The sequence below is a fragment of the Mobula hypostoma genome, chromosome 25 (genome assembly GCF_963921235.1).
Source record: "Mobula hypostoma chromosome 25, sMobHyp1.1, whole genome shotgun sequence".
Lineage (NCBI taxonomy): Eukaryota > Metazoa > Chordata > Chondrichthyes > Myliobatiformes > Myliobatidae > Mobula > Mobula hypostoma.
This window is the reverse complement of record NC_086121.1, coordinates 15973082-15999056: the sequence shown is the minus strand read 5'-3', so window position 1 is coordinate 15999056 and position 25975 is coordinate 15973082. Positions and strand designations below refer to the sequence as shown.

At 44.9% G+C, this 25975-nt stretch overlaps 1 protein-coding gene and 1 long non-coding RNA gene across 12 annotated transcripts in view; one reads left to right on the top strand and one right to left on the bottom strand.

Moving 5' to 3' along the window:
• Positions 1 to 11417, bottom strand: part of si:ch211-251b21.1 (uncharacterized protein LOC571720 homolog) — a 42718-nt gene extending 31301 nt beyond the window's left edge. For 2 of the 11 annotated variants that reach the window (XM_063033452.1, XM_063033454.1), the window contains exons 1-3: positions 11280 to 11349; positions 8326 to 8398; positions 1245 to 1276 (exon numbers count right to left, since the gene is read on the bottom strand). In XM_063033452.1, the coding sequence (XP_062889522.1) occupies positions 1245 to 1276; positions 8326 to 8380 (87 nt within the window). In that variant the 5' untranslated portion in view covers positions 8381 to 8398; positions 11280 to 11349. Of the gene's footprint in view, positions 1 to 1244; positions 1277 to 8325; positions 8399 to 8618; positions 8764 to 8788; positions 8861 to 9179; positions 9274 to 11279 lie in introns of those variants that run through there. The other 9 variants (XM_063033446.1, XM_063033447.1, XM_063033444.1 and 6 more) reach the window with 7 other exon arrangements.
• A 1315-nt stretch (positions 11418 to 12732) lies between these two features.
• Positions 12733 to 25975, top strand: part of LOC134337895 (uncharacterized) — a 60851-nt gene continuing 47608 nt past the window's right edge. Inside the window, exon 1 of the long non-coding RNA XR_010016106.1 lies at positions 12733 to 12902. This is a non-coding gene — a long non-coding RNA (uncharacterized LOC134337895). The remainder of the gene's footprint in view (positions 12903 to 25975) is intronic.

Sequence of the window (25975 nt, the reverse complement as noted above, 5' to 3'; positions counted from 1 at the left end):
GGTACTGCCATGGTTTCTTCGTAATTGTACCTGACCCTCTCCACCTTTGATTCCCTGAAGAGGACTGACTCATGGATTCCTCCTCCTGGAGTCAATAATCAGCTCCTCGGTCTTGCTGACATTGAGTGAGAGGTTGTTGTTGCGATAGAACCCCAGACTCTGAGATCTCCCTCCGTATCCCTCTTTGCTTTCCTTATGTCAGACCCCACCTCTGATCCATCTTATTTTTTATCAACCCAACATGTGAATCATTAAATGGCTAGATGACAAATTTTGGTTGGAAACAGTCCTGTGAAGAAACGTCTTAGGACATCTTCTTATATAGAAGGTCGTGCGTAAGTGCAAAGACCATACAGAACGTGCTTTCTGTCACAGCTTTATAAACAAATCCTTCTATTTACCAAAGATTTACGGAAGCTCTGATGTATTTCAGTTTCTTGTGTATAGGTGGGCACAGCCTCCTTCATTGGTTGAATGAAGTATATATCTTCTTGTATTTCTCCACAATAAATGTCACCTTCATATTTATCTTCCCAGGGAGTAACATTGCTCCTCTCATAAGTTTCAATATAAGCTCACCCACAATTTTTGGAGAGCCAGGTTGAATAGACAAAGAAATGTAGACTCAATGGCCACTTTATTAGGAATAGGAGTAGAATCTGGCATGATCTTCTGCTGTCGGCCATCCACCCATCCACTTCAAGGTTGGACATGTTGTGCATACAGAAATGCACAATATGTGGTTAGCTAAGTTACTGTTTTCCTGTCAGCTTGAACCACATCCTCTGATCTCTCTCATTAACAAGGCATTTTTGCCCACAGAACTGCTACTCATTGGATGATTTTTTTTTCTGTTTTTTGCGTCATTTTCCGTAAACTGCAGAGACTGCTGTGCATGAAAAACCCAGGAGATCAGCGGTTTCTGAGAGATTCAAACCAGCCAGTGGCACCAACAATCATTCCATGGTCAAAATCACTTAGATCACATTTCTTCCCTGTTCGATCTGAACATCAGCTGAACCTCTTGACCATGTCTGCATGCTTTTATGCATTGATTTGCTGCCATATGATTGGCTAATTAGATATTTACATTAATGAGCTGGTATAAAGGTGAGCCTAATAAAGTAGCCACTGAATGTATATTATAATGTAATATAAAACTTGATGTCTGTACATATTTTTCAAATACAGAAGATCTAATAATACTACTAGCCATGAGAAAGTATGTTAAATAACATACTAACCTTTGGAGGGATGTCATGACTGTCCACAGCTCCTGTAAAATTATGTTGACAAAAATGAACAAAAGATGCTTTTTATTTTTAAAACAGCATTCATTTTAACATGAAATACATAAAGCAAATTAATACACGACTTAGTTCCAGATGAGACTGGAGTACAGGACTAAGGATTATGCTTTCAAAAGTTGATCTCTGATACCTGTGGTTGCTCTGGATTTCCAGTACTGTATCTCCAGAGTCTATTGTGCTTATGATTCTAAACCCCTGTCCTTTTCCAGATGAAACAATTACTGAAGTGTGGCTGGATGAAGCAATATGCTGCTCTGATTCGATAAACCAGTGGGAGCAGCTGTATGATAATTAGTAGATTAGATTAGATTATGAGGACACGCAGTCCTCTTTTATTATCATTTAGTAATGCATGCATTAAGAAATGATACAATATTCCTCCAGTGTGATTTCACAGAAACACAGGACAGACCAAGACTGAAAGACTGACAAAAACCACATAATTATAACATATAGTTACAATAGTGCAAGCAATACCGTAACATGATGAAGAACAGACCATGAGCACGGTAAAAAAAAAGTTCAAAGTCTCTTGAAAGTCCCACATCTCACGCAGACGGGAGAAGGAAGAAAACTCTCCCTGCCGTGCCCGACCACAGTCCAACTCTGAGTCGTCCGAAAACTTCGAGCCTCTGACACCGAGTACCGAGCACCATCTCTGCCGAACGCTTCGACCCCAGCTTCGGTCGCCAGCAGCAGGCAAAGCCAGGGATTTTGGGGCCTTCCCTCCAGATATTCTCGATCGCACAGTAGCAGTGGCAGCGAACTGGGCATTTCCGAAGTTTCTCCAGATGTTCCTCTGTGCTTCTCACTTCTGTCTCCATCAAATCAGAATTGTGCATGGCATCCTACTTACAAATACGATATCATTTCACCGGAGAGCTGCACGCGCTGTGTCGCGCCGCCATCTTCTCCTTCCTCCTCCGTAGCTATTTCTCCCCTTATTTTTCCACCTCACTCTTCTAGACTCAAAGATTCAAGATTCAAAAAACTTTATTGTCATTCTAACCATACATCAGCTCTGCAGGGCAGAATGAGACAGCGTTTCTCAGGGGTAGTGCAATCATAACATAACAAACGCAACACTAAATAATAAACATAACAATAAATAGTAAAACACAACAGCCACATGTCAGTTAAAATCAGTTATAAGTGTCCAGTGCAAGTTAAAAGTGTCCAATGCAGAGTCAGGTAGAGCAGCTATTTAGCATTCTGACTGCCTGTGGGAGGAAGCTGTTTAGTAGCCTTGTGGTTTTAGTTTTGATGCTCCTGTAGTGTTTGCCTGATGGTAGAAGAACAAACAGTTCATGGAGAGGGTGTGAGGGGTCTTTAATGATGTACCGTGTCTTCTGGAGGCATCGACTCTGAAAGAGGTCTTAGACAGAAGGTAGGGAGACCCCAATAACCTTCTCTTCTCCCCTAACCACCCTCTGCAAGGCTTTTTTGTCGACAGCACTGCAGCTGGAGTACCAGGTTGTGATGCAAAAGGTCAGCACACTCTCAACCACGCCTCTGTAGAATGCAGTTAAGATGTTAGTGGGGAGTGATGCTTGTTTAAGCTTCCTCAGAAAGTGCAATCTCTGCCGGGCCCGTTTCACAATCCCAGTGGTGTTCCTGGACCAGGTGAGATTGTCCGAGATCTGCACCCCAGGGAACTTGATGTTTTCCACTCTCTCCACTGTGGAGCCGCTGATGCTAAGGGGTGTGTGCTCAGGCTGAGACCGTCTGAAATCGACGATCATCTCCTTGGTTTTGGTGGCATTAGCTCCCTTCATCATTATTTCAATAGGTCGTGAGCTCCATCAGAGGGCTCTGAGATCAGTGAAGACCAGGGATCAGACTGAGAATTTATGCGTCATATGGATCAGCACTGTCCTAGCTTAATTACATGATTGGTTGCTAAAAGTTGTAGAGTGAAACAGCAGCCTCCATGTCGTACCCACCTTCTGCATGCAGTGGTTTTTATCTTTCCAGACCTTACCTGTCTCAATGAATCTTAAATGCTATGGCTGTATCTGACTCCACCACATCCGGTGACACCAAGTTTCAGACTCAGCTGCTCTGTGTGCACGCGTGTGTGAGTGTGTGCGTGTGGGCGAGCGAGCGAGCGAGGGTTGGGGATGGCAGACACTTTTCCCCACAAATCCCCTTTAAAGATAGCAGTGGAATCCATAAGACATAGGAGCAGAATTAAGCCATTCAGCCCATCGAGTCTGCCTCGCCATTCCAACATGGCTGATCCCAGATCCCATTCAACCCTCAACGCCTGCCTTCTCGCCATATCCTTCGATGCCCTGACCGATCAGGAAACGATTAACTTCCGCCTTAAATATATGCACGGACTTGGCCTCCACCGCAGTCTGTGGCAGAGCATTCTCTGGCTTAAAAAAAATTCCTCCTTATGGCTGTTCCAAAGGGCCGCCCCTCAGTCTTGAGGCTGTGCCCTCTAGTTCTGGATACCCTCCACCCCCAGAGGAAACATCCTCTCCACATCCACCCTATGTAGTCCTTTCAACACTCGGTAGGTTTCAAACCTGCATTGCTGGCTGTGTAATGGTATTAATCTAACTGCTGTGCTAAGGTGATGGTGAGCTGCCTGTTGAGCTACTGTAGTGCTTCTGATGAAGGTACGCACACACCAGTATTGGAGAGGGAGATCCGGGATTTAAACCCAGTGACGGTAAAGGAATAGTAGTGAATTTCCAAGGCGGGATGCTGTGCAATATGGAGAGGAACCTGTGATCCCATGAACTTAAAGTTCTTGTCAAGAGCGCTCTGTTGATGGCTATGGAAGAGTGGTTGTTTATAGGATTGGGTAAGGTGCCAGTCAAGTGGGATGCTTTCTCCTGGATGTTGTTGGATCACCCAGCTGAGTGACTGCACCTACAGCATCTGCGTAGTGGAGGATATTCCACCACGCTCCTCACTTGTGCCTTGTAGATAGGGGAAAGGCCTTGAGAAGTCAGGGAGTGGCCTGCTCTTGCAACCCCAGTGAGCAGTTGGCCACGTACATGGTATCCTAATCTCAACCCAGCAGGCCCTCTCAGTTCTCCAGAGCTGAAGATTCCCACAGCATTGTGGTGTCAAATGATTAGAGCCAATTGAAATTTTAAATGCTTTTTGCCTGCATAAACCCTGGAGGCTGCTTTCTCTAAAACGTCCTCAGGAATTTGGAAAGATCCTCTCACAATACATGAAAACTGCAGCTAACTGTCAGGTCAGCAGGAAAGGTCGTTGACTACGGTCTAACTTCGCTGCAACCCTTGTATGTATCCAGGACAAAGAAGCAGGCAAGAAAAATCATTGTGGACGCTACCTGCCCTGCATACTGCTTTTTCCAAAAGCTCCCTTCTGGAAAGTACTTTAGGTCCATTAACGCAAAATCTTCATGCCACTTTAAAAGGGCGGCACGGTAGTGTAGTGGTTAGCACAACACGTTACAGTGCAGGCGACCCGGGTTCAATACCCACCACTGCCTGTAAGGAGTTTGTACGTTCTCCCGGTGACCACGTGGGTTTCCAATGAGTGCTCCAGTTTCTTCCCACAGCCCAAAGACGTAGTAGTGGTTGATAGGTTAATTGGTCATTGTAAATTGAATTGGGTTAAGTTGGGGGTTGCTGGATGGTACAGCACAAAGGGCCGGAAGGATCAATTCCACGCTGCATCTCAATAAATAATTTTTAAAAAGTTTCTTCCCCAATGCGGTTAATCTGATCACCCAACCTAATCAGTTCTGCTCACCCCCTCTACAGTATCTATCACCCCCATGACTATACTAGACAGTAAAGACTTTAACCATTATTTATTTCATATCTGTACTTTAACCCCTAACTTTATACTTTATATAAAATATTCTCCATTCCTTATAATTTCTGAATGTTGTTTATTTTGTGCATGTCACGCCAACATACCGCAGCAAATTCTCAATACTTGTCAATGTATATATCGAATTAAGTTGATCTTGTTGAAAGATCGATGTTGACTATGATTTCTGCAAATGCACGTTGTAGGGAAAAGAGAAATTACTTTGCATTGAGAGAGGAGTTTCATTCCATTCCCACAGCCTTTGGCCACTGAAGCATGTCCTCTGACCCCCCCCCCACCCCCCATGACTTGAGTGCCAGGAGCAAGTGGATGAAGAGGTATCAGCCCTCAGCCTTATGGCACTGTAGGAAACTAAAGACTGGTCCTCTCTTGTGTATTTGGTGTTCGTTTTCAAGAATTTCCCCAGTGGCGCTCTTCAAACATTCTCCCTCTTGTGTGCTCTCCCTCTCTTACTTCAGAATCCCTGACAATAAAACTGATAAAACAGCTCAGACTGAACAAGGGAGCCCTTTTACTCCATTCCAAGAAGGAAGCTTACAATTGAATGAAGAGCAGAAAGGAAGCCAGCATGCTGAGAGTCTGAATAATTAATAATCATTCAAGAAAAATAAGCTCCTTTTAAATACTGCTTTGAATTGCTTCCTCACTGCCCGCATCAGATAATGTTGAGAATCTCAGCGAGATCTTATATTTTCGCACATTTCACTTGAGGAGCTAGACTGAAGGATAAGGGACTCCTGGAGGTGGGGATTGCAGGAGGCAGGGGGTGTGTGGTGGGTGTTACACTTGACTTCAGCTCAGATAGATAATGTAAATGTAGTCAGCTGTGTGTGCCCGGGCTGTAGAAGATGACAAACAAGAATACTCTCACTGGATAGAGCTGTAAGTACAAAATTCAATGTTTTAAAAATCCCAATACCACTATGAGGGTACCAGGGCGGTCAAGGGATGTTATTTTCCACAAGAGGAGCCTATTCCATTATAGAGGTGTCATACCTAACCCCACTCCCAGATTTACCACAGTGACTGACAGCGGTCTATAGAAATTTAGGTTTTAAGTTTTCTTTGTTCCCAAGGTGTGGACATTGCTGGCTGTGCCTATGTTTGGCACACTCAACTGAGTCCCTCTGAACAGAAGAGGCAGTTGAAAGTCTGTAGGTTGGTAAGTCTGGAGTCATTTGTAAGACAGGCTGGATAAGAATGGTTATATTTCCTTCCCAGATTTTTTATAACAAATCTGTCAGTTCATGATTACTGTTTATGACTTAAAAACAACTACAGTTATTTAATTACTTGAATTTAAATGCACCAGCTGTTGTGGCAGAATACAAACTTATGTCCCTAGATCGATGTTGAAAAATTCTAGCTGATAAACCAGTAACTTAACCACAGTGGTACGTAGAACATGGAATGGTACAGCACAGGAACAGGTGCTTCTAAAACAGAGGAACAACATCAGCTATCTTCCAATCCTCTGGCACCTCAATTGTGACCGAAGAGGCTACAGAAGTCTCCTCTCTTGTTTTACTCATAACCATGGATAAATCTCTTCAGGACCTGGTGACTCTTCCACATTACTGTTCTTCAAGGGACCCAATGCCATCTCCTCCTTGATATGCCCTAGAATATCAACATACTTATCCCTGATCTCTCTATTGTCCATGTTCTTCTCCTTAATAAGTAACCAATGTGAAATGATCATTTAGTATCTTGCCCATTTCCTTTGGCTCCAGGTATAAATTCCATCCTTTGTCATTCAGTGGTCCTACCCTCTCTTATTTTTAATGTTTGTATAAAATGCCTTTGGAATCTCTTTAATCGTAGTCACCAGAAATAGCTCCTGATTTCCTGATATTTCTCAAGGGCTGTGTCTGATTTCAGATTTTTAAACCTTGTAGATGCTTTCTTTATCTTGTTATCCATGATTCCTGAATCTAGTCATCATTGTCCTTCTTCCTCACAGAAACATATTGATCTGTGATTCTGACTTGATGGACTTTAAAAGACTCCCACATTACTAATAACATCCACTCCCAATCTACTCTCCCCAGCTGCGGAATAATATCCATCTCTACAATTTAGCACTTTCCAATGAAGTCCAGTCATATCCTTAGAATTATTTGTAAATTTCGGGAGTTATGATCACTGTTTCCAAAATGGTCTCCCTTTGAAACTCTGATGACCTGGTCGGGCTCGTCCCCAGTACAAGTTATAGTATACCCACCTACCCTGGTTGGACTTCGTAGATCTCAGAGCCCAAAGGAGAGCCACCTTAAAGAAATTCAATGGATTTAGAAAGATATATACTTTATTGATCCCAAAGGAAATTACAGTGTTACAGTGGCATTACAAGTGCACAGATATACAGATATATAAAGCACTTTTCTCAAAACTTCCAAAGTGGTTCCTGGCTGATAACTGCATTGCTGTTATAATGCAGGATATTCTCCAGCAATTTACTCCATAAACAACAGTTTGGTAATAATTGATAGCATTGACAAAAAGACATCTTTGGGGCAGAACTCCCTATCCTGAACTGGGTGGCTGCCATTTGCTGACCAAGTCCGACAGCTCAATTGTTCACCAAAGCCTGGCCCCAGTTTTTCAGGCTGTAACAGCTGCAGAGATAACGCGGCGGGGTTAGCATCTTCAACTTGTCAGTAAGTCCCGGACTTCGGCATGAACTGCACATGTGCAGAAGCCCGGTGTTCATCTCATTGTCATTTGAGGGGCTAATGGTTGGTGACTCTGTGCACCATTGCTGACCGTGGTCAGTGAGCACAGACACAGGCTGATATGGTGCTGCTTCTACAGTACTTGTGGGTGTGCCACACTGCCAGGGATGCCCTTTACTGGATGAATTTATTGTCCCTTCAACCCCATCAGATGGGCACATAGGAAGACATGATATTTCTCTGAAGAAGAGGAGGGCAAGCCACAACCAACGGCCACATTAACTGGCAGATTACTTGTTCATTGCCACCTAATTGTTGGTGGGATTTTGTTTGTACGTAAATTAGCTATTGCATTTCTTACTTTGCAGCAATGGTTTTAAAGTACGGACTTGGCTGAAACGCCCCAGCACACCCCCGGCATGAAGACTGTAATAGAAATGCAATTCCCATTTCAAAAGCTGAACTTTATTGCCTGAACTCAATAATCCGCAGCTCGCAAGATTTCAGAGTCATACCTGTCTTAGCTGTGTGGAAGGGCAGCAGCAGAACCAAAGAGAGCAGCAACTTCATACTGTTCCTCGTTGCAGTCTGTTGGGGGAAAAAAGGACACATTCAATAAAAAGATTATTACCTGGGGCGAAGCAGCCCCATGCTCGGCTGGTCAAAGCTCTTCTGCCCTTTCAGTCTGATGTAAACAATTTGCACAATCCTTACAAGCATGGCACTGGAGGTTGTTTACCACCCCTGCACAACAATTGATTCAATTCCTACTGTGACAAGAAAGGGAGCGTGAGACTTGTGATTATACCCGAGAGATTCTGCAGATGCTGGAAATCCTGAGCAACACACACACAACGCTGGAGGAACTCAGAAGATCAGACAGCATCTATCGCTTCTTCCCCTTTCTTCTCTAGTCCTTATGAAGGGTCTCAGCCCAAATCGTCGACAGTTTATTCCCCTCCATCGATGCTGCCTGACCTGTTGAGTTACTGCAACTTTCTGCGTATGAAGCCTGTGAGTAGGAAAACAACCCATCCGAGGCAAGGAGACTCAGAGAGTACTGAGGGATGTAGGATTCTGCTGCCAGTATCATTGCACAGTTCCCGCTGCGTACCCCGGCACCTGGGGGAGGTGCTGTTGAAAATGGCACAGGTCATTCTGCACTGAATTGCGGAATATGAATTTACTGCCAAAAAGGACTGCTGCAGGCACGAGAGACTGTAGCTGCTGGAATCGGGAACTGCTCTGTTGTGATGTTATTAACCAGTGAACCGGAGACCTCATTTCATTATTCAGCAAGGCAAGTGTTTAATACCCAAAAGGGCATTTTGAAAGTTTGTATCCAACTTGTAAAATAAACGCAACTTACCCGAAGTGACCGTGATCCCGTTGGCCAGTTGTAGAGGTCCACGTGCCTCACCGGTATTAAGGGAATTATACCTGCAGTTCTTTCCCTGTCCAGTCTATATATAGAACATATACCCTTTATGTGGTCTGAATACATATCAAATCAGCAGATTTCAATTATTGTGCATTATGTAGATTTATTATAATTTAACTTGCCACAAATTTAGGCCATTTGGCCCATCAAGTCTGTTCTGCCATTTCATCATGGCTGATTTACTATTCCTCTTTGCACCGTTTACTTGCCTTTGCTCAGCAACCCTTGACGCCCTTCCTAATCAAAAACCTATCAACCTCTGCTTTAAATATACCCACTGACCTGGTCTCCACAGCCGTCTGTGGCAATGCATTCCACAGATTTGCCACTCTCTGGTTAAAGAAATTCCTCCTCATCATAATTTAGATTATATTTACTAAGTCTACATGTTGACTGGGTTCAGAGGTATTGTCCTTGGCTCTGGGTTGGATGACAACTGATTTTAAATGGAGCGATACTATGGGACTGCTGCAATGTCAGGCGCACCACCTGCTGGGTGAGATGCCAGATAAGGACCTGTCTTTTCTCTCTGTTCATTCTTAATCCTAAAATGCTCGTCAAAGGTGAGTAGGAGATGGTCCCCTGCCATCTTGAAGAACATTTCAACCGACCTCATTAAAACAGGTAACCACAGATTCATAGAGCTTCATTACAAAGAAAGGCCATTTCGCCTCTTATACCTATTCCAGCTCTCGAGAACTAATGTCCAGAAAGTCCCATTTCCCTTGCTCTGTTCCCCTTTCAGAGAGTATGCTACCATTGCTTACGGCTGACTAGATAAAGAAATATCTCACCACTCCCAGTAGGACATAACTGCACACAACTTGGCGTGTTCACCAGTACTATCTTCAGTGTACTCCCTTATGCACTGCTGAGAAGATGCTACCCTTGTTACTCAACAATAGGGGAGTACTTTGGAATCACAGGGGCCCACTTTTCAGATGTGGCCTGTTGCAAAATCACCAATTAATCACCCCAGTCCTAACAACATTGGAGGTAGATGTTAACCTACCTACTGTAGAGGAAACCCTTGGGTTTGAAACCCTTTTTACACTGACTGTAAGAGTTTAAGTAACAGGGTAACACACACAGTCTTGGGTTTCATGCTGGAGAGGTTAGGTTTACCAGTCCAACACCAGCACCAACCCTCCTTTTCTTCCGAAGCAGGGCGGAGAGTGCTAGTTAATTACGTGAGGGGTGGATGAGCTCGGATCCTTCCACTGGTTAGCACGCTATGTCAACGAGCTGCTGCAACCCAGAATTTTAGATGCACCCACCGTTTTACAGAGGAATTAAAGGGATAAATTCTATCCAGGATAGCAGAGCTTGACTAACAAAAGCAGCTTTTCTTGCTATTAGCCGCATGAAAATAAACAAGTGAACTGATTCCAATTGCTTAGAGAGCTGTGGGATCCAGATGTTACTGATTAAACATGCATGGTGCAAGCCAGCATCCTCCGACTTCAACAGTGATTTACTAAAGTTTAGTGAGTGCCGAGAGGCACAGAAATAGAAAACTAGGGGGACGACGGATGGATTTCACTTCTCTCCCTCTCTACTCTCATCCTCTCCCCTGCTCTATTCTCATCACTCCTCCCTGTCTGTTCTCATCTTCTCCCTCTCCTCTTTATCTTCATCTTCTCCCTCTCTGTTCACTCTTCCCCTCTTTTTTTCTCTCTCCTCTCTGTTCTCTTCTCTTACTCTATTCTCTCCACACTCTCTCTTTCTGTTCTCTTCTCTCTCTGCCTCTGGACCCTACCTCCTCTCTCTGTTCTCCCTTCTCTCTGTTTTCTGCTTTCTCTTCTTTCTGTTCTACCCCACCACCCTTTCTTCTATCTCTGTTCTCTTCCCTCTTTCTCTCAGTACTCACTCTCTGTTCTCTTTTCTCCCCCCCCCCTCCTACTGTACTTGGACCTTTCAATATATCAATCCAAATAAAGCAAAGAGAGAGGATTTTGCACTTCAACTTGATTAAAAATTAATTATGTTTTCTCAGCTCCCAAAGATATTATGGGTCCCTGAACTTACTCAGACTTACTCAGACGTTGATAGAAAGAGCTTGCAAATTCCGTGCTCTCACCGATGTGGTTCTTTCTATGGTCTGGTGTTGTGGATTACTTTTATCTTTCCTGTTGTTTTGTAAGCAGTCCAATCTACAAATGATTGGCTGAGATCAAAATGAGGGGTGTTTAGGGGCTGAGGAAGGGTTTCACGTGCCTGGGAGGAGCCAGTGGAAGAACTTTCTAGCAACTATCCAGATTGCTGAATACTAAATTAGTTTGGGAACCCTGTTGTAGCTTTTCAGCCTACAAGGAGACACTGACTTGGGTTAGATCCTGATTTTGTTTTCTCCAAAACTCATGAACTATGGTCTGTGGGAAGGATTCAAAATGCCTTCATGTGGCATAAGTTGGCACATGCTAGCACACTGCTGAACCCCTTCAATGCAAAAGTAAATGCCAGTGAGAGGTGCTTTTGAAAGGTTAGCTGAGAATGGAGACTCGTGTGTGCTCTTGTGAAACACTGACAGATCTCCCAGTAGCAGTCTGATTGTGTAACATACCATGCAGGGTTTATTCTTCACCAATCCTGGGCTGAGTGGGGAGTTCTGTCCTCTCAGGCTCAGGGTTCAGGCCTCACTCCAAAGACTCGAGCTGACTTATGAAGGAGCGCTTCCAACGAGATGTTAAACTGAACCCATCCGCATTCCTCAAATCAATAGAGAAGGCTTCCATCTTTCTTTCACTTCCTTTCTCACCATCTCTTCGGTCCTCTCATCTTCTCTCACTTGCTTTAGCTTCCACCCCCTCTCTGCTTCCTCTCTCCACTCCCTCTCGTAAACCATCTCTCTCAGCACTCCTGTCACTTCCTTTTGCACCCCTCTCACTGGCCTTTGTCCCCGCTCCTGCCTCTCCTCTTGCTCCATTCTCACCCTCCACTCTCACCCTCCACTCTCAGCCCCCTCCCTCTCAGCCCCCTCTCTCAGCCCCCCTCTAAAACCCCCTCCCTCTCAACCCCCTCCCTCTAAAACCCCCTCCCCCTTTGACTTCCCCTCTCTACAATCCCCTCTCTCTTTGACTCTCTCTCTGAGTCCCCCAACTCAGGCCTGTCTCAACCCCACCAAATCCTCCCTGACCTCTCCTCCCTCAAACCCCTCCCTCAATGAGGTATTTCCTCCTTAGTTAAGTCTGGCTATCTTTCCCAAAGCCCCAAGCGGCTCTGTGTCCATTTTCTGTGTGTAACTGTCCCCACAAGCACTTTATATACTAAATGCAGGTAACTGTGCATGAGTTCAGTAATATTTACAGTATTGCATTTGGGCAGAATGAATGAGAGCGAGAGCTTGCAATGAGAGAAGTGGAAATTCACTGGGGATCCTGTGAACCAAGAGTTAATTCTTTACTGAGACTGATTGATCTGGACTGGTCTGTGCATTGTCAGACAACAAACGACAGTGTTTCAGCTCTGTAGCTGGCACAGATATACTCGGTGTTTGACTTGCACTGCAGGGAATGACATTGAACATTTTTCTGGACTACAGAACCAGCTGCACAAGCACACAACTGAATGTCACTGACCAATTCAACTCTGTCCGATTATCTTCCCGGGGAGAATAGGAGGACATTCAGCCCCTCTCTTCCTCCTTTCTAAGTAAGTGTTGTTGTTCCTCTCTGCGCCTTGTGGCGCATCGGGCGGCAACTTTCCCATTTCTTGAGCGTTATTGTCTGTGTTTTTCTTTCGAGGCGGAGTTGCTCATTCAAGCCAGCACGGATAGAAAGTGTTCAAGGAGAGCTGGAGCTCACCTCGCAGTCCGGTGCAGATGCCACAACACCACCAGCCAGCTTCAAATAAGTGTGATAGAAGGAGATTGTACAGTAATTTTCAGAAGAAAATTGGTTAGACACATGCCAAGGACAAATTTGTATTTGGGAAAAGAGGAGGATGACAAAATTATTTGCCCAGAGTTGTACAAATTGTTGGTTGGGTCATGTTTGAAATATTATGTGCAGCTCTGGTCAGTGTGAAAGTTCAAAGTAAATTTATTATCAAAGTGCCACCATGTACGACCCTGAGATTCATTTTCTGTTGTAAGAAAGGACGTGATTAAGCTTGAGAGAGCAGAAAAAAGTACAGAAATGTTGCCTAGACCGAGGGCAATGAGGAAAGAATGGATAGGCTGGGACTACTTTTGCTGGAGGGGAAGGAGACTGAGAGATGGCCTTATAGACTTTTTTAAAATTGAGGAGTTGTAGATAGGGTGCATAGTCACAAGTGTTTCCCAGATTATGGAGTGGGGCTTGTCAAACCAGGGGGCATAATATTAAGGTGAGAGGAGAAAGATTTCAAGGGCGAGATTGAATATGAAGGGCACTGGATTCATGGAACAAGCTGGCAGAGAAAGTGGTCGAATCTGATGCAATTAAACAATTATCTGACATTTGGACAGGTATGTGAATTGCAAAGGTTTGGATAGGGGATAAACACAGATTTGGCTATGGGGTAAACTCAGGTTTGCATACAGGTAGACACAGATTTGGATACGGGGTAGACACAGATTTGGATACAGGGGTGGACACAGGTTTGGATATGGGGTAAACAGAGGTTTGGATACGTGGTAGACACAGGTTTGGATACGGGGTAGTCACAGGTTTGGATGGGGGCAGACACAGGGTTGGGTCACGGGGCAGACACAGGGTTGGATACGGGGCGGACACAGGGTTGGATACGGGGCGGACACAGGGTTGGATGGGGGTAGACACGGTTGGGTCACGGGGCAGACATAGGGTTGGATAGGGGGCGGACACAGGGTTGGATGGGGGTGGACACAGGGTTGGATGGGGGCGGACACAGGGTTGGATGGGGGTAGACACAGGGTTGGACAGGGGGCAGACACAGGGTTGGGTACGGGGCAGACATAGGGTTGGATAGGGGGCAGACACAGGGTTGGGTACGGGGCAGACACAGGGTTGGATACGGGGCAGACACAGGGTTAGATAGGGGGCAGACACAGGTTTGGGTCACGGTGCAGACACAGGGTTGAGTCACGGGGCAGACACAGGGTTGGGTCACGGGGCAGACACAGGGTTGGATACGGGGCAGACACAGGGTTGGGTCACGGGGCAGACACAGGGTTGGATACGGGGCAGACACAGGGTTGGATAGGGGGTAGACACAGGTTTGGATACGGAGCAGACACAGATTTGGATAGGGGGCAGACACAGGTTTCGATACAGGGCAGACAGTGGTTTGGGTATGGGGCAGACACCAGTTTGGATACGGGGTAAACAGAGGTTTGGATATGGGATAAATTGCAAAACAGGGTATCTTGGCTGGCTGAAGGACCTGTTTCTGTGTTGCATGACTCTTTGAATCCATGAATAAAGGTCTGACACAAGGACTGGGCTCCAACGCCTGTTGTTGACCTGCTCTCTGAGGTACTGAGTCCCCTGCCTACCGTGCCATTGTTTATATCTTGTCTGGATGGTCATTCAATGGCAATTCCAGCAGGATTGACGGGTGCATCACCACTGACCCTGGCCACGTTTCCCGCAGCAGTTACAGGGTTACCAAGCAGCAGTGGGACTCTGGGTCTAGTTTCCTCTTTCTATGCTGGGTAAGGAAATTGAGGGTCTTCAGTGAATCCAAAAGATTGCTCTGGTTGGATGAGGTATTGGCAATAAATACAGTGGGGTTCACACCTCCGTAATCCCGGATACTGTTGATAAATCAAAGTGGCATTCCCACTGTAGCCCACATCACAAGAACAAATGCCCAATGGGCATTATCTGAGTACCCTCTCCTTTGATATGAGCATATTCATAGGTAGCTGTCTAGATTCAATGCGGGCATTACATTACAGAATCATTTGGTGCAGGTATGTCATTATATAGTATAGGCAGAAACGCATGCACAGCATGAATTACGTGGTATGCTCAATGCTTGTGTGCGTACAGGATGGGTACAAATTGGTATGTATATAGTATAGAGGCGGGTATGCACAGAGTACAGAAGGGTGCATAGACCCAGAGCAGGTAGCTGAGGGCATTTGGTTAAGTGCCCATAGGCTGGTGAGTTGGCACAGCCCTCAGCATAGCGTTGGTGCACAGGACCAAAGGAAGTGAGGGTATGAGGCTGAACTGAGGGATGTGGGGCATAGCAGGGAGCTGGAAGAGAGACAGATCATTGAGAACCCTATCATGTTGAAAGGCTTACAACTCTCCATCAAACAAATAACCAGATGAACCTTTTCACTGAGAATGACTGTGGGCTCTGGTCCTGTACTTGTTGGATTTTAGAAGAATGAGGGGGGATTACATTGAAACCTACTTAATATTGAAACACCCAGATGGAGTGGGCATAGAGACGACATTTCCAATAGAGAGTGAGTCTAGGACCAGAGGCCTCAGAATACAGGGATGCCCCTTTAGAGCAGAGATGAGGAGGAATTTATTTCGTCAGAGGGTGGTGAATCTGTGAAATTCTTTGACACGGATGATGTGAAGGCCAAGTCACTGTGTATATTTACAAGTGGAGGTTGATAGGTTCTTAATTAGAAAGTGCATGAAAGGTTACAGGAAAAAGAAAGCAAGAGAATGAGTTTGAGAGAGAAAATTAATCACCCATAATAGAATGGTGGAGAAGACTCGATGGGCCAAATGGCCTAACTCTGCTCCTATGTTTATAATCTGTTAGGTCCCCGTAGCTCACCCTTCATACAATGAGTTTTTTTCCCATTCCTACACATTTCTCCCATGCAATCGCTTCTTGAAACCCAACCAAGAATTCCCACTGTTTCGTGCCTCCTCATTCCCTTCATCCTGTCACCAACTCAGCAGGAAGAAACCGTGCACAATGTGGGAAAGGTTTTCTCCACCTTCACCAGTCTGGGAATGTTGCCTCTGGATCAGACTGTGCTGTACAATTGTGGCTATTCAGAACCCGAAAGCGTTCTAAATAGTGGATGATTGTGCTGGCCCCCTGCTGCGTCGTCTATTGAGAACTCCTTAATGAGTGCATAAAGACTATCAAGCCATGCTGTGACAATTACACACGCAAAATTGATTTTGCACTTGTACCAAAGCTTGCCGAACACATCGGTGACCTGAGTTCATTCTGAAATACATCGAGCATTTTATTTTTGCAGTGTGAGCCTCAGACCCGATGTGAAACTGCCGGAGCGGATTCGTAAGGCTCTCTCCCCATCTCTTCCCCCACCTCAGCTTGTCAAGTAAGCACTCCTGGCCCTGCTTGTAAAGATGTCAAAGCTGTGATGGCCCCCCGCTGTTTGGCAGCACAGAAGAGTGTCACACAGCTTGTTTGTGTGAACAGATTGCACAACGGACACAAAAAGGGTTCGTACACTTAAATAGCTGGCAATCACAGCAAGCATATAAATTTGGTTTAAGGCACTGGATTAAAAAAAGTAATGACCCCTGGTCAGTTTTTATCCAGTCTGTGAGCTCAGATATTAGAAGCGCCCTTCTGAGTTATTTTCCCTCTTTGGTCACAATAAGTTCCCAAGGGCAGACTGCTCCAATCGGTGAGTCTTGGGATCTGGGAGCCCTTTGAGAATGTGGAAATGGACTTGGAGGAACTTAGTTCCATGGTACAGCAACTGGGATATCCCCCAGACGCAAACCTGCCAACCTCCGCGGCTTCACGTCTGCCCTTTTCTATTGGTAGTAACCCCAGCTCACCACCACACTGTCAGAGGCGATACCTTCCAGATATCACACAGGCCGTGTCTGCCCTCTCAGTGGCCCGACAAAGGATTCCTGGCACTATTCGAAAGAAGAGCTGAGATGGCAGTAAGCCTAACTTCCAGCCATGGCCCACCATATGCAGTACAGTGTGCAGTACCTGCTGCCTGTCTGAATGTTACTATGCTGCAGGATCATGTCTTGTAGGGAATGGGCTGCCAACTGCAGCCCACCCATGAATTGTCCAGGCAGCTGACCCGAGACGGAGGGGCTACTGAAGCAATCACGAGTTTCAAAAATCAAATTCGACAATGACAACTCACAGCAGCTTCCGCTGAAGGCCAAGGGAATTCAGCATGGCCCTGTTGACCCTCGCCAGTTTCTGTAGAAAACATCCTTTCCAGGTGCATCATGGCTGCTTTGCTCAAGACTGTGAGAAATCCATCCTGAAGCTCAGTGAACTCACAGCTCAGTCCATCATAAAGACCAGTGGACTCCACGCTTTCTGATGCCTCAGGAGAACAGCCAACATAATCAAAGACCACCCCCCCCCCACACCCCAAAGACCAGTCCTGATGAACGGTTTCGACCTGGAACATCAACTGTCCATCTTCCTCTAAAGGTGCTGCTTGGCTCACTGAGTTACTCCAGCATTTTCTGTGCATCGCTGCAGGTTTTTAGCATCTGCAGTCTTCTGTCACCATCTCTTTTCTCCTACCCTTCCGTTGGACGGAAACTACAAAAGCTTGAAAATACACACCTCCAGGCTCAAGGACAGTTTCTATTCCTGCTGTTATAAGACCTCTTGTGTGATAGCACGGCTCAGCACACCACACAAACCAAACTTCTGTCCTTGACCTCACTTTACACCGCACGCTGTCGGAGCAGTGCTGCCAGGATAATCAAGAACACGACCCACCCAGCCAACACACTTTTCATCCCTCTTCCGTCTGGGAGAAGGCTCAGGAGCTTGAAGGCTCGAACGTCCAGATTTGGGAACAGCTTCTTTCCAACTGTGATAAGACTGCTGAACGGATCTTGACCTGGATCTGGGCCATACCCTCCAAATATTCGGACCTGCCTCTCGGGTGTTTTTTGCACTACCTTACTTTCCATTTTTCTATTTTCTATTTATGATTTTTAATTTAAAATTTTAATATTTACTATCGATTTGTAATCCAGGGAGCGGGAAGCGCAGAATCAAATATCGCTATGATGATTGTACGTTCTAGTATCAATTGTTTGGCGACAATAAAGTATAAAGACAAACTCTTGACCTGGCAATCTACCTCATTATGGCCCTTCACCTTACTTGTCAACCCACGCTGCAGTTTTTCTGTAACTCTATATTTTGTAATTGCTCTTCTCTTCGTACCACCTCGATGTATTTATAGAGTCATAGAACGCTACGGCACATAAGCAAGCCCTTCGGCCCATCTAGTCCATGCTGAACTGTTAACCTGCCCAGTCCCATTAACCTGCATCTGGATCACAGCCTAACATACCTCTCCCATCCATGTACTCGTCCAAACTTCTCCTAAATGTTGAAATGGAACCTGCATCCATCACTTCCACTGGCAGCTCTCAACACCGTCTGAGTGAAGAAGTTCCCCCTCGTGTTCCTCAAACATTTTCACCTTTCGCCCTTTAGCTATGACCGCTAGTTCTATTTACAACAAGCCACAGTGGAAAAGGTCTGCTTGCCTTTATCCTATCAACATGCCTCATAATTTTGTATACCTTCATCAAATCTTCCCTCATTCTCCTACACTCCAGGGAAAAAGTCCTAACCTATTCGACCTTTCCCTATAATTCAGGTCCTCAAGTCCTGGAAACATCCTCGTAAATTTTCTCTGAATCTTATTCATATCTTTCTTGTAGGAAGGTGGCCGGAACTGCACACAATGCTCCAAGTTAGGCCTCTCCACCATCTTGTACAACTTCAACTTAACATCCACTCTTCGGTTATCGATATTTTGATTAATGAAGGCCAATGTACCAAAAGTGCTTTTTACAACCCGATCTACTGTTCACTGTGTAAGTCAAACCCTGGATTGACCTCCCACAGTGCAACACCTCGCACTTATCTGCATTAAATTCCATCTGCCACTTTTCAGCCCTTTTTCCTGTTGCAAGCTTTGATGACCTTCCTTGCTATCCACTGCATTTCAACCTTGGTGACAGCCACGAATTTTGCTGCTCCAGTTTATCACATTATCATCCAGACGGTTGATATAGATGAAAAACAACAATAGAGCCAGCACCGATCCCTCACAAGCCTCCAGTCAGAGAGGCAACCATCTACAACCACTTCTTCTTCAAAGCCAATGTTGAACCCAACTTACTACCTCATCTTGAATGCCAAATGACTGTCCTATCTTGACCAACCTGCTTCATGTCTCACGTTAGACCTTGACAAAGGCCTTGCTAAAGTCCACGTAGGTAACATCCACTACCTTTTCTTCATCAACTTTCCAGGTAACTTCCTTGAAATACTCTGTAAGATTGGTTAGACATGATCTACCACATACAAAGCCATGTTGACCATCCCTAATCAGTCCCTGTCTACTTATATAACCGGTACCTTGAATACCTTCCACTATCTTGCCCATTATTGCTGTCAGGCTCATGGCCTGTAATTTCATGGCTTATTCTTAGAGCCTTCCTTAAACAATGGAACAACATTAGCTATCCTCCAATCTTCTGGCACCGCACCTGTGGCTAAGGATGCTTTAAGCACCTCTGCTAGGGCCCCGGCAATTTCTGCACCAGCTCCTCACAAGGTCTGAGGGAACACCTTATCAAACCCTGGGATTTATCCACCCTAATATTCCTCAAGACATCAAGCACTTCCTCCTTTATAACCCATATATGGTCCATAACCGCACTGGTGTTTCTCTCACTTCTATAGGCGCTATGTCCGTCCCTGAGTAAATACAGATGCAAAAATTCATTTAAGATCTCACCCCCCCCCCCCCGCCACCGTCCCTTGTGGCTCCATGCATAGATCACCATTCTGCAGATCCTTTCTGGTACCATCAAAATTGGCTTTTCTCCAATTTCATCCCAAGGACCAGACCTATCCCTCTCCACAGTTACCTTGAAACTAATGGAATTATGATCACTGGATCCAAAGGGTTCCCCTGCACACTCCTCTATCACCTGCTCTATCTCGTTCCTTCATAGGAGATCAGTGGCACATTCTCTTTATATATTGGGATCTCCGTATTGATTAAGGAGTCTTTCCTGAACACACTTGACAAACTCTATTCCATTCAGCTGTTTCACAGAATAGGACACAGTCAATATGTGGAAAGTTAAAATCACCTACTAACATAACCTTATGTTTCTTGCAACTGTCTGCAGTTCTACAGATCATTGAACAGTCTACAATGCAATCCCATTAATCTGGTCATCTCTTTCTCATTACTCAGTTCCACTCATATAGCCTTAGTAGACAAGACCCCGTTCTATCCTGACTGAGCACTACTGTGGCGTTTTTCCTGGCTGTTAATGCCAACCTCTCCCTTTAATCCTTCCCTTTCTATCACGTCTAAAACAACGGAACCCCAGAACGTTGAGCTGCCAGTCCTGCCCCTCCTGCAACCAAGTTTCACTAATGGTTGCAATGTCATAGTTCCATGCGCTGATCCATGTTTGAAACTCATCTGCCTTATTTACAATATTCCTTGCATTGAAGTAGATGCAACTCATTCCCACCATGTCCATCCTTTCAATTTCTGTTTTACTACTTCAGATTAACATCTACTTTCCCTACAACGCCTCCGTTATCTACCCTGGCACTCTAGTTCCCATCCCCCTGCAAATCTAGTTAACCTCCCCCCTCACCCCCTGCATGCAGTACTAACAAACCTTCCTGCAAGAATATTAGTCCCCTTCAGTCCTGTGCAAACGGTCCCATCTGTACAGGTCCCATCTTCTTGGAAGAGAGCCCAATGATGCAAAATTCTGAAGCTCTCCCTCCTGCACCATCTCCTTAACCACATGTTAAACTGTATTATCTACCTACTTCTGGTCTCTCTAGCATATGGCACAGTAGTGATCCTGAGATCACAATTCTGGAGGTCCTGTCCTTTGACTTAGCAGCTAAATCCCTGAACCTTGCAAGGCTTCATCACTCTTCCTACCTGCGCCATTGGTACCACTGTGGACCATGACCTCCGACTGCTCACCTTCCTGCTGAAGAATGCTATGGACTTGATCCGAGATGTGCCTGATCCTGGCACCTGGGAGGCAGTGTATCATCTGGGATTCTCCTCGTCCACAGAGCCTCCTGTCTGTTCCCGTAACCATTGAATCCCTATTGCGACAGCTTGCCTCTTCTCCCCCATTCCTTTCTGAGTCATAGAACCACACTCAGTGCCAGAGATCTGACTGCTATGAAATGATCTGTGTGGATGGCATGCAAGACAAACCATTTTTACTGTATCTCAGTACGTGTGAAAATAGTAAGTCAAATACCAAAAACGTCAATGGACATCCCATAAAAAATTGACCAAGAAGCTGCTGGGTCATAGTAAAATTCCAGATGATTCACCAATGCCTTCTAGGAAGGGCCGGCTGGCTCTTGTTCAAACTCAACAACTGGTGTCTCTGGTCCCACAAAGCAGGAAATGCTGGAAACACTTGGCAGGCCAGGCAGCATCCGAGGAGAGTGAGAAACAGAGTCTGGGTTTTAAGATTAGCAATCTTGGACAATAATATCTGAGGAAGAATGGACAATAATATGGAGGTATCAATGGAAGTGTACCAGTTCACAGAAATGGAGGGAGTTCGGGTGGAAAAACTTGACAAGATATTTTATTACACCCTCTCAGAAATCCCATTATGATAGTAACCCCCCTGTTCGCTGGAGAAATTGTGGAAATCAAAATGCAAACCATTATCATATTTTCTGGGATTGCCCTGTTATCAAAGACTATTGGAGTGGGATACACAATGCCCTACAAGACATCTTTACATGTGAAATACCCTTGGAGAGTAAGACCATACATTTTGGGTACATACCTCAAGAATGGTTGAAAAGAGATAAATATTTAATGAATATACTGCTGGGGGCTGGTAAAAAGACCCTGACCAGGAATTGGTTATCACAGGAGAGCCCAACTTTAAATGTATGGATGGAAATTACCGTGGACATTTACAAAATGGAGAAGATAACAGCATCTGTTAATCATAAGTTAGAACAATTTGATTCATACTGGGAAAAATAGTTTAGCTACATAACACCTCATAGACCTGATTTTATTCTCACAAGTCAATGAATATGTTGTGAAAAAAAGATCACTCCCTACTCCGTACATAGTTTTCTTCTTTCGATTGTTCTTTCTTTCCTCTCCTTTCTATAAGTGTATACCTCAGATAATTATTATGTGGAGATTTGTGACAAATATGATTATATGATGTATATGTGTACAGTGTCTGATCTGAAATATATCTTATGGAAAAGTTTGTTTGATGATGAACTTCAATAAAAAATAATTTACAAAAAAAAAGGATTAGCAATTTCACACCACAAATGGAAAGCATTTGACAGTACAGGTCTAAATTAGGGCTGAGGCAGAGAAAAGAATCAGCATGGAAACAACAGAAGAAAGCAGGAGTGAGTAAGAACTTCAGTTAGTCCTGACGAAGGGTCTCGGCCTGAAACGTCGACTGCACCGCTTCCTAGAGATGCTGCCTGGCCTGCTGCGTTCACCAGCAACTTTGATGTGTGTTGCGTGAGTAAGAACTTGTTTAGAAGAGGTTTCCATCAGGACCATAAAAGTGAGGTAGGGTAGGGGTAGGAGGAGGAAGGGGCTGAAGACAAAGAATCAGAGGGGAGTTGGAGTGAGGGTGAAATATGTGGGTTTGAGGTCATGGAATTGGAGAGAGATGACAGAAGGAATTAGAAAGAAGGTTGGAGTGAGATCTGGAAATTGAAGAAAAGAGGGAACACAGGGAATTGGAGGAAAGTGTGGGTGAGGGCAGGAATTTGGAAGGAGGCAGGAGAGAGGGAGAAGAATTAGAAGGTGGGAGTGAAGATTGGGAATTTGGAGGAAGGTGAGAATGAGGATAGAAAATTGAAGAAGAGGGAGGATGGAATTGGAGGAAGTCACAGATGAGAGCAGGAATTTGGAGAAAGATGGGAGTGGGGACTGGAGAACAAATAAAAAGGAACGTGAGTTAAACATGTACTGAGGTCAGCCATGGAACATTCTGTTAACTGTGCAATGGTGTTTCTCAACACTGCCTGGGTAGTCAATAATTGGCCAAGAGCAGATAAGTGTCACAATCAATTGTCTTTTAATGAGAACCAGAACAGTGTATTCTTTGAAACTGAAACCTGGTCTGCTTGAAGCTTTTGAAGGAAAATTTAGTACAAGCTGTACTTGAACAACAATAAAGAAAAATCAAAGATTTTTTAAACATTTAAGATTTTAAAATGTATTTGGGTTGTCATGTTCAAAATACTTTAAACAGGAAAGAAAATTCAGGAAATAGTAAAATTTGTCTAAGAAATTATTGGAATTCTCAGGATTGACTTCAAAATCAAATTAATCTCAGGAGCAGCTGTTAAAAGAAGAGAAGCGTTTTATAAAAAGTTGTCCATTTCTATTCGGATGGAATGCTGCAGAGAGTGCAATGAATGAAACTTTGTGTTGGCGAGGCTGGGATTTTCTTCCTGTTGACAGTGTGGTGATGAGGGGTTGAATAGAACTTGCACCATCAATCATGGGATGTTCAGTGTCCATTACTGATGGTTCCCATGCCGACAACCATTTGAGGCCTGCGGCTGCTTTGTCAAATTCGCCACTCATCCTGTGTTTTGGATTATTCAGAATGCATCGGGGTCACTCTGGTGCAGGATTTCACTGGAAATTTCTGCTTTTCAAATATTATTCCCTTTTTTGGCGCAGTTCGCACTCCAACTCCCCCCCCCCCGCCCCCCCACCTCCTCCACTTCCTCTACTCTCTGTGGCTAACCTTGTGAGGACGTAGCTTAATCCCTCTGTGTGTTCATTTGAGCTGAGACCAAACCATGAGCCTCCTACATTCAGCAATTGTCTTAATTGAAGGAAGGAAGTAGACAGATTTTCAATAACTCAGGTTAAAAGTAAAATGAAAAACAAAACAGGTTGGAGTAAAGACAAAAATTGCTGGACATTGTGGGTCAAGCTACTGAGTTTCGGGTTGTTGAACCTTAAGCAAACTGATTTGACAAACATTTGGTGTTGGAGTCTATCGGACTGCTGAACCTAATAACGTGGCCTTTGACTGTAAGTTTGTGGTCTTCTGCTTCAAGGTTTGATGTGCTGTGCGTTCAAAGACGCTCTTCTGCACACCATTGTTGTAACGCATGGTTATTTGAGTTACTGTCACCTTCCTGTCAGCTTGAACCAGTCTGGCCATTCTCCTCTGACCTCTCTCATTAACAAAGGCGTTTTCATCCACAGAGCTGCCACTCATTGGATGGTTTTTTTTCTGTTTTCCACACCATTGTCTATAAATTCTAGACTCTGTTATGTGTGAAAATTCCAGGAGATCCGCTGTTTCTGTCTGGCAACAACAGTTATATCATGGTCAAAGTCACCTAGATCACATTTCTTCCCCATTCTGATGTTTGGTCTGAACACCAGAACCTCTTGACCATGTCTGAATGCTTTTATGCATTGAGTTGCTGCCACGTGATTGACTGATTAGATATTTATATTAATGAGCAGCTGTACAGGTGTACCTATTAAAGTGGCCACTGAGTACACATGAATTAGTTCTGGTTTTCCTTCCAATTTGGTTTTAAACCTACATAGCCATCCAGCTCCCTCATCTCTTTCCTCCTTCTTCCCCTTCAACTACATAATTAACCATTCCTTTACTCTTTTAATCCATCTCCAATATAAAAATGTCAGTGCATCATTTGCATTCGATGGCACTGAGGTAGAAGTCGGAAGTCTAGAAGCCAAATCCGGAAGTCCGCGATGTGAGGCCCGTTGGCAGGAGCTGATTTTGTGAATCTCCATGAGTCTGCTGGGGAGGTTGAAGCCTGGTGTCTGAAGGCCCGAGTCTGTGTCCACGCAAGGCTGAAGACTGGAGGCCTGGTGTCTGAAGGCCCGAGTCTGTGTCCACGCAAGGCCGAAGACTGGAGGCCTGGTGTCCGAAGGCCCGAGTCTGTGTCCACGCAAGGCCGAAGACTGGAGACCTGGTATCTGAAGGCCCGAGTCTGTGTTCACGCAAGGCCGAAGACTGGAGACCTGTCCTGGGGCTATAGGTCTGTGTATGTACGTAGGGGAGAGGGTGGAACAGGGCTTGTATTTTTGCTGTTGTTCTTTGTTGCTTGTTGTGTTCTGTGTTGTTCTGAAAAGCATCGTGGGCACTGCAGGCTGCCCCCAGCACGCCCTTTTCACTCATTTCACACCGTTGGGTTTGTTGGTTGTTAATGCAAACAACTCATTTTACTGTTTTGATGTACATGTGACAAATAAACTTGAATATTGAAATGAATCCAAGTTCCTTAATGGTGACATGGTGTCTGCCTCAGTACTAACCCCAGACATGCAGACTATGGAGTCACAGCCCTTTGTATAATCGAGGCAGGGCTGCTTTCTGTCCCTAGGCATCTAACATACATTCTTATGTCAGTTATTCACATGTTACATTGCATCAGTCTGCACCTGGACCGTAGCCCTCCCTACCCCTCCTGTCCATGTACTTATCTAAACTTCTCTTAAATGTTGAACTTGAATAGTCTGCTACTTCCTCTGACAGCTTGTTCCACCCTTGGAGTGAAGTTCCCCCTCATGTTCCCCCTTAAAAATTTCACCTTTCGCTCTTGGCCCATGACCTCCAGTTCTAGTCTCACTCAACCTCAGTGGAAAAGCCTGCGCGCATTTACCCTATCTTTCCCCCAAGTGATTTTGTGTACCTTTATCAAATCTTCCCTCATTCTCCTATGCTCCGGGGAATAACCTATTCAACCTTCCCTGTAACCCGGGCCCTTGAGTCCTGACAACAGCCTTGTAAATT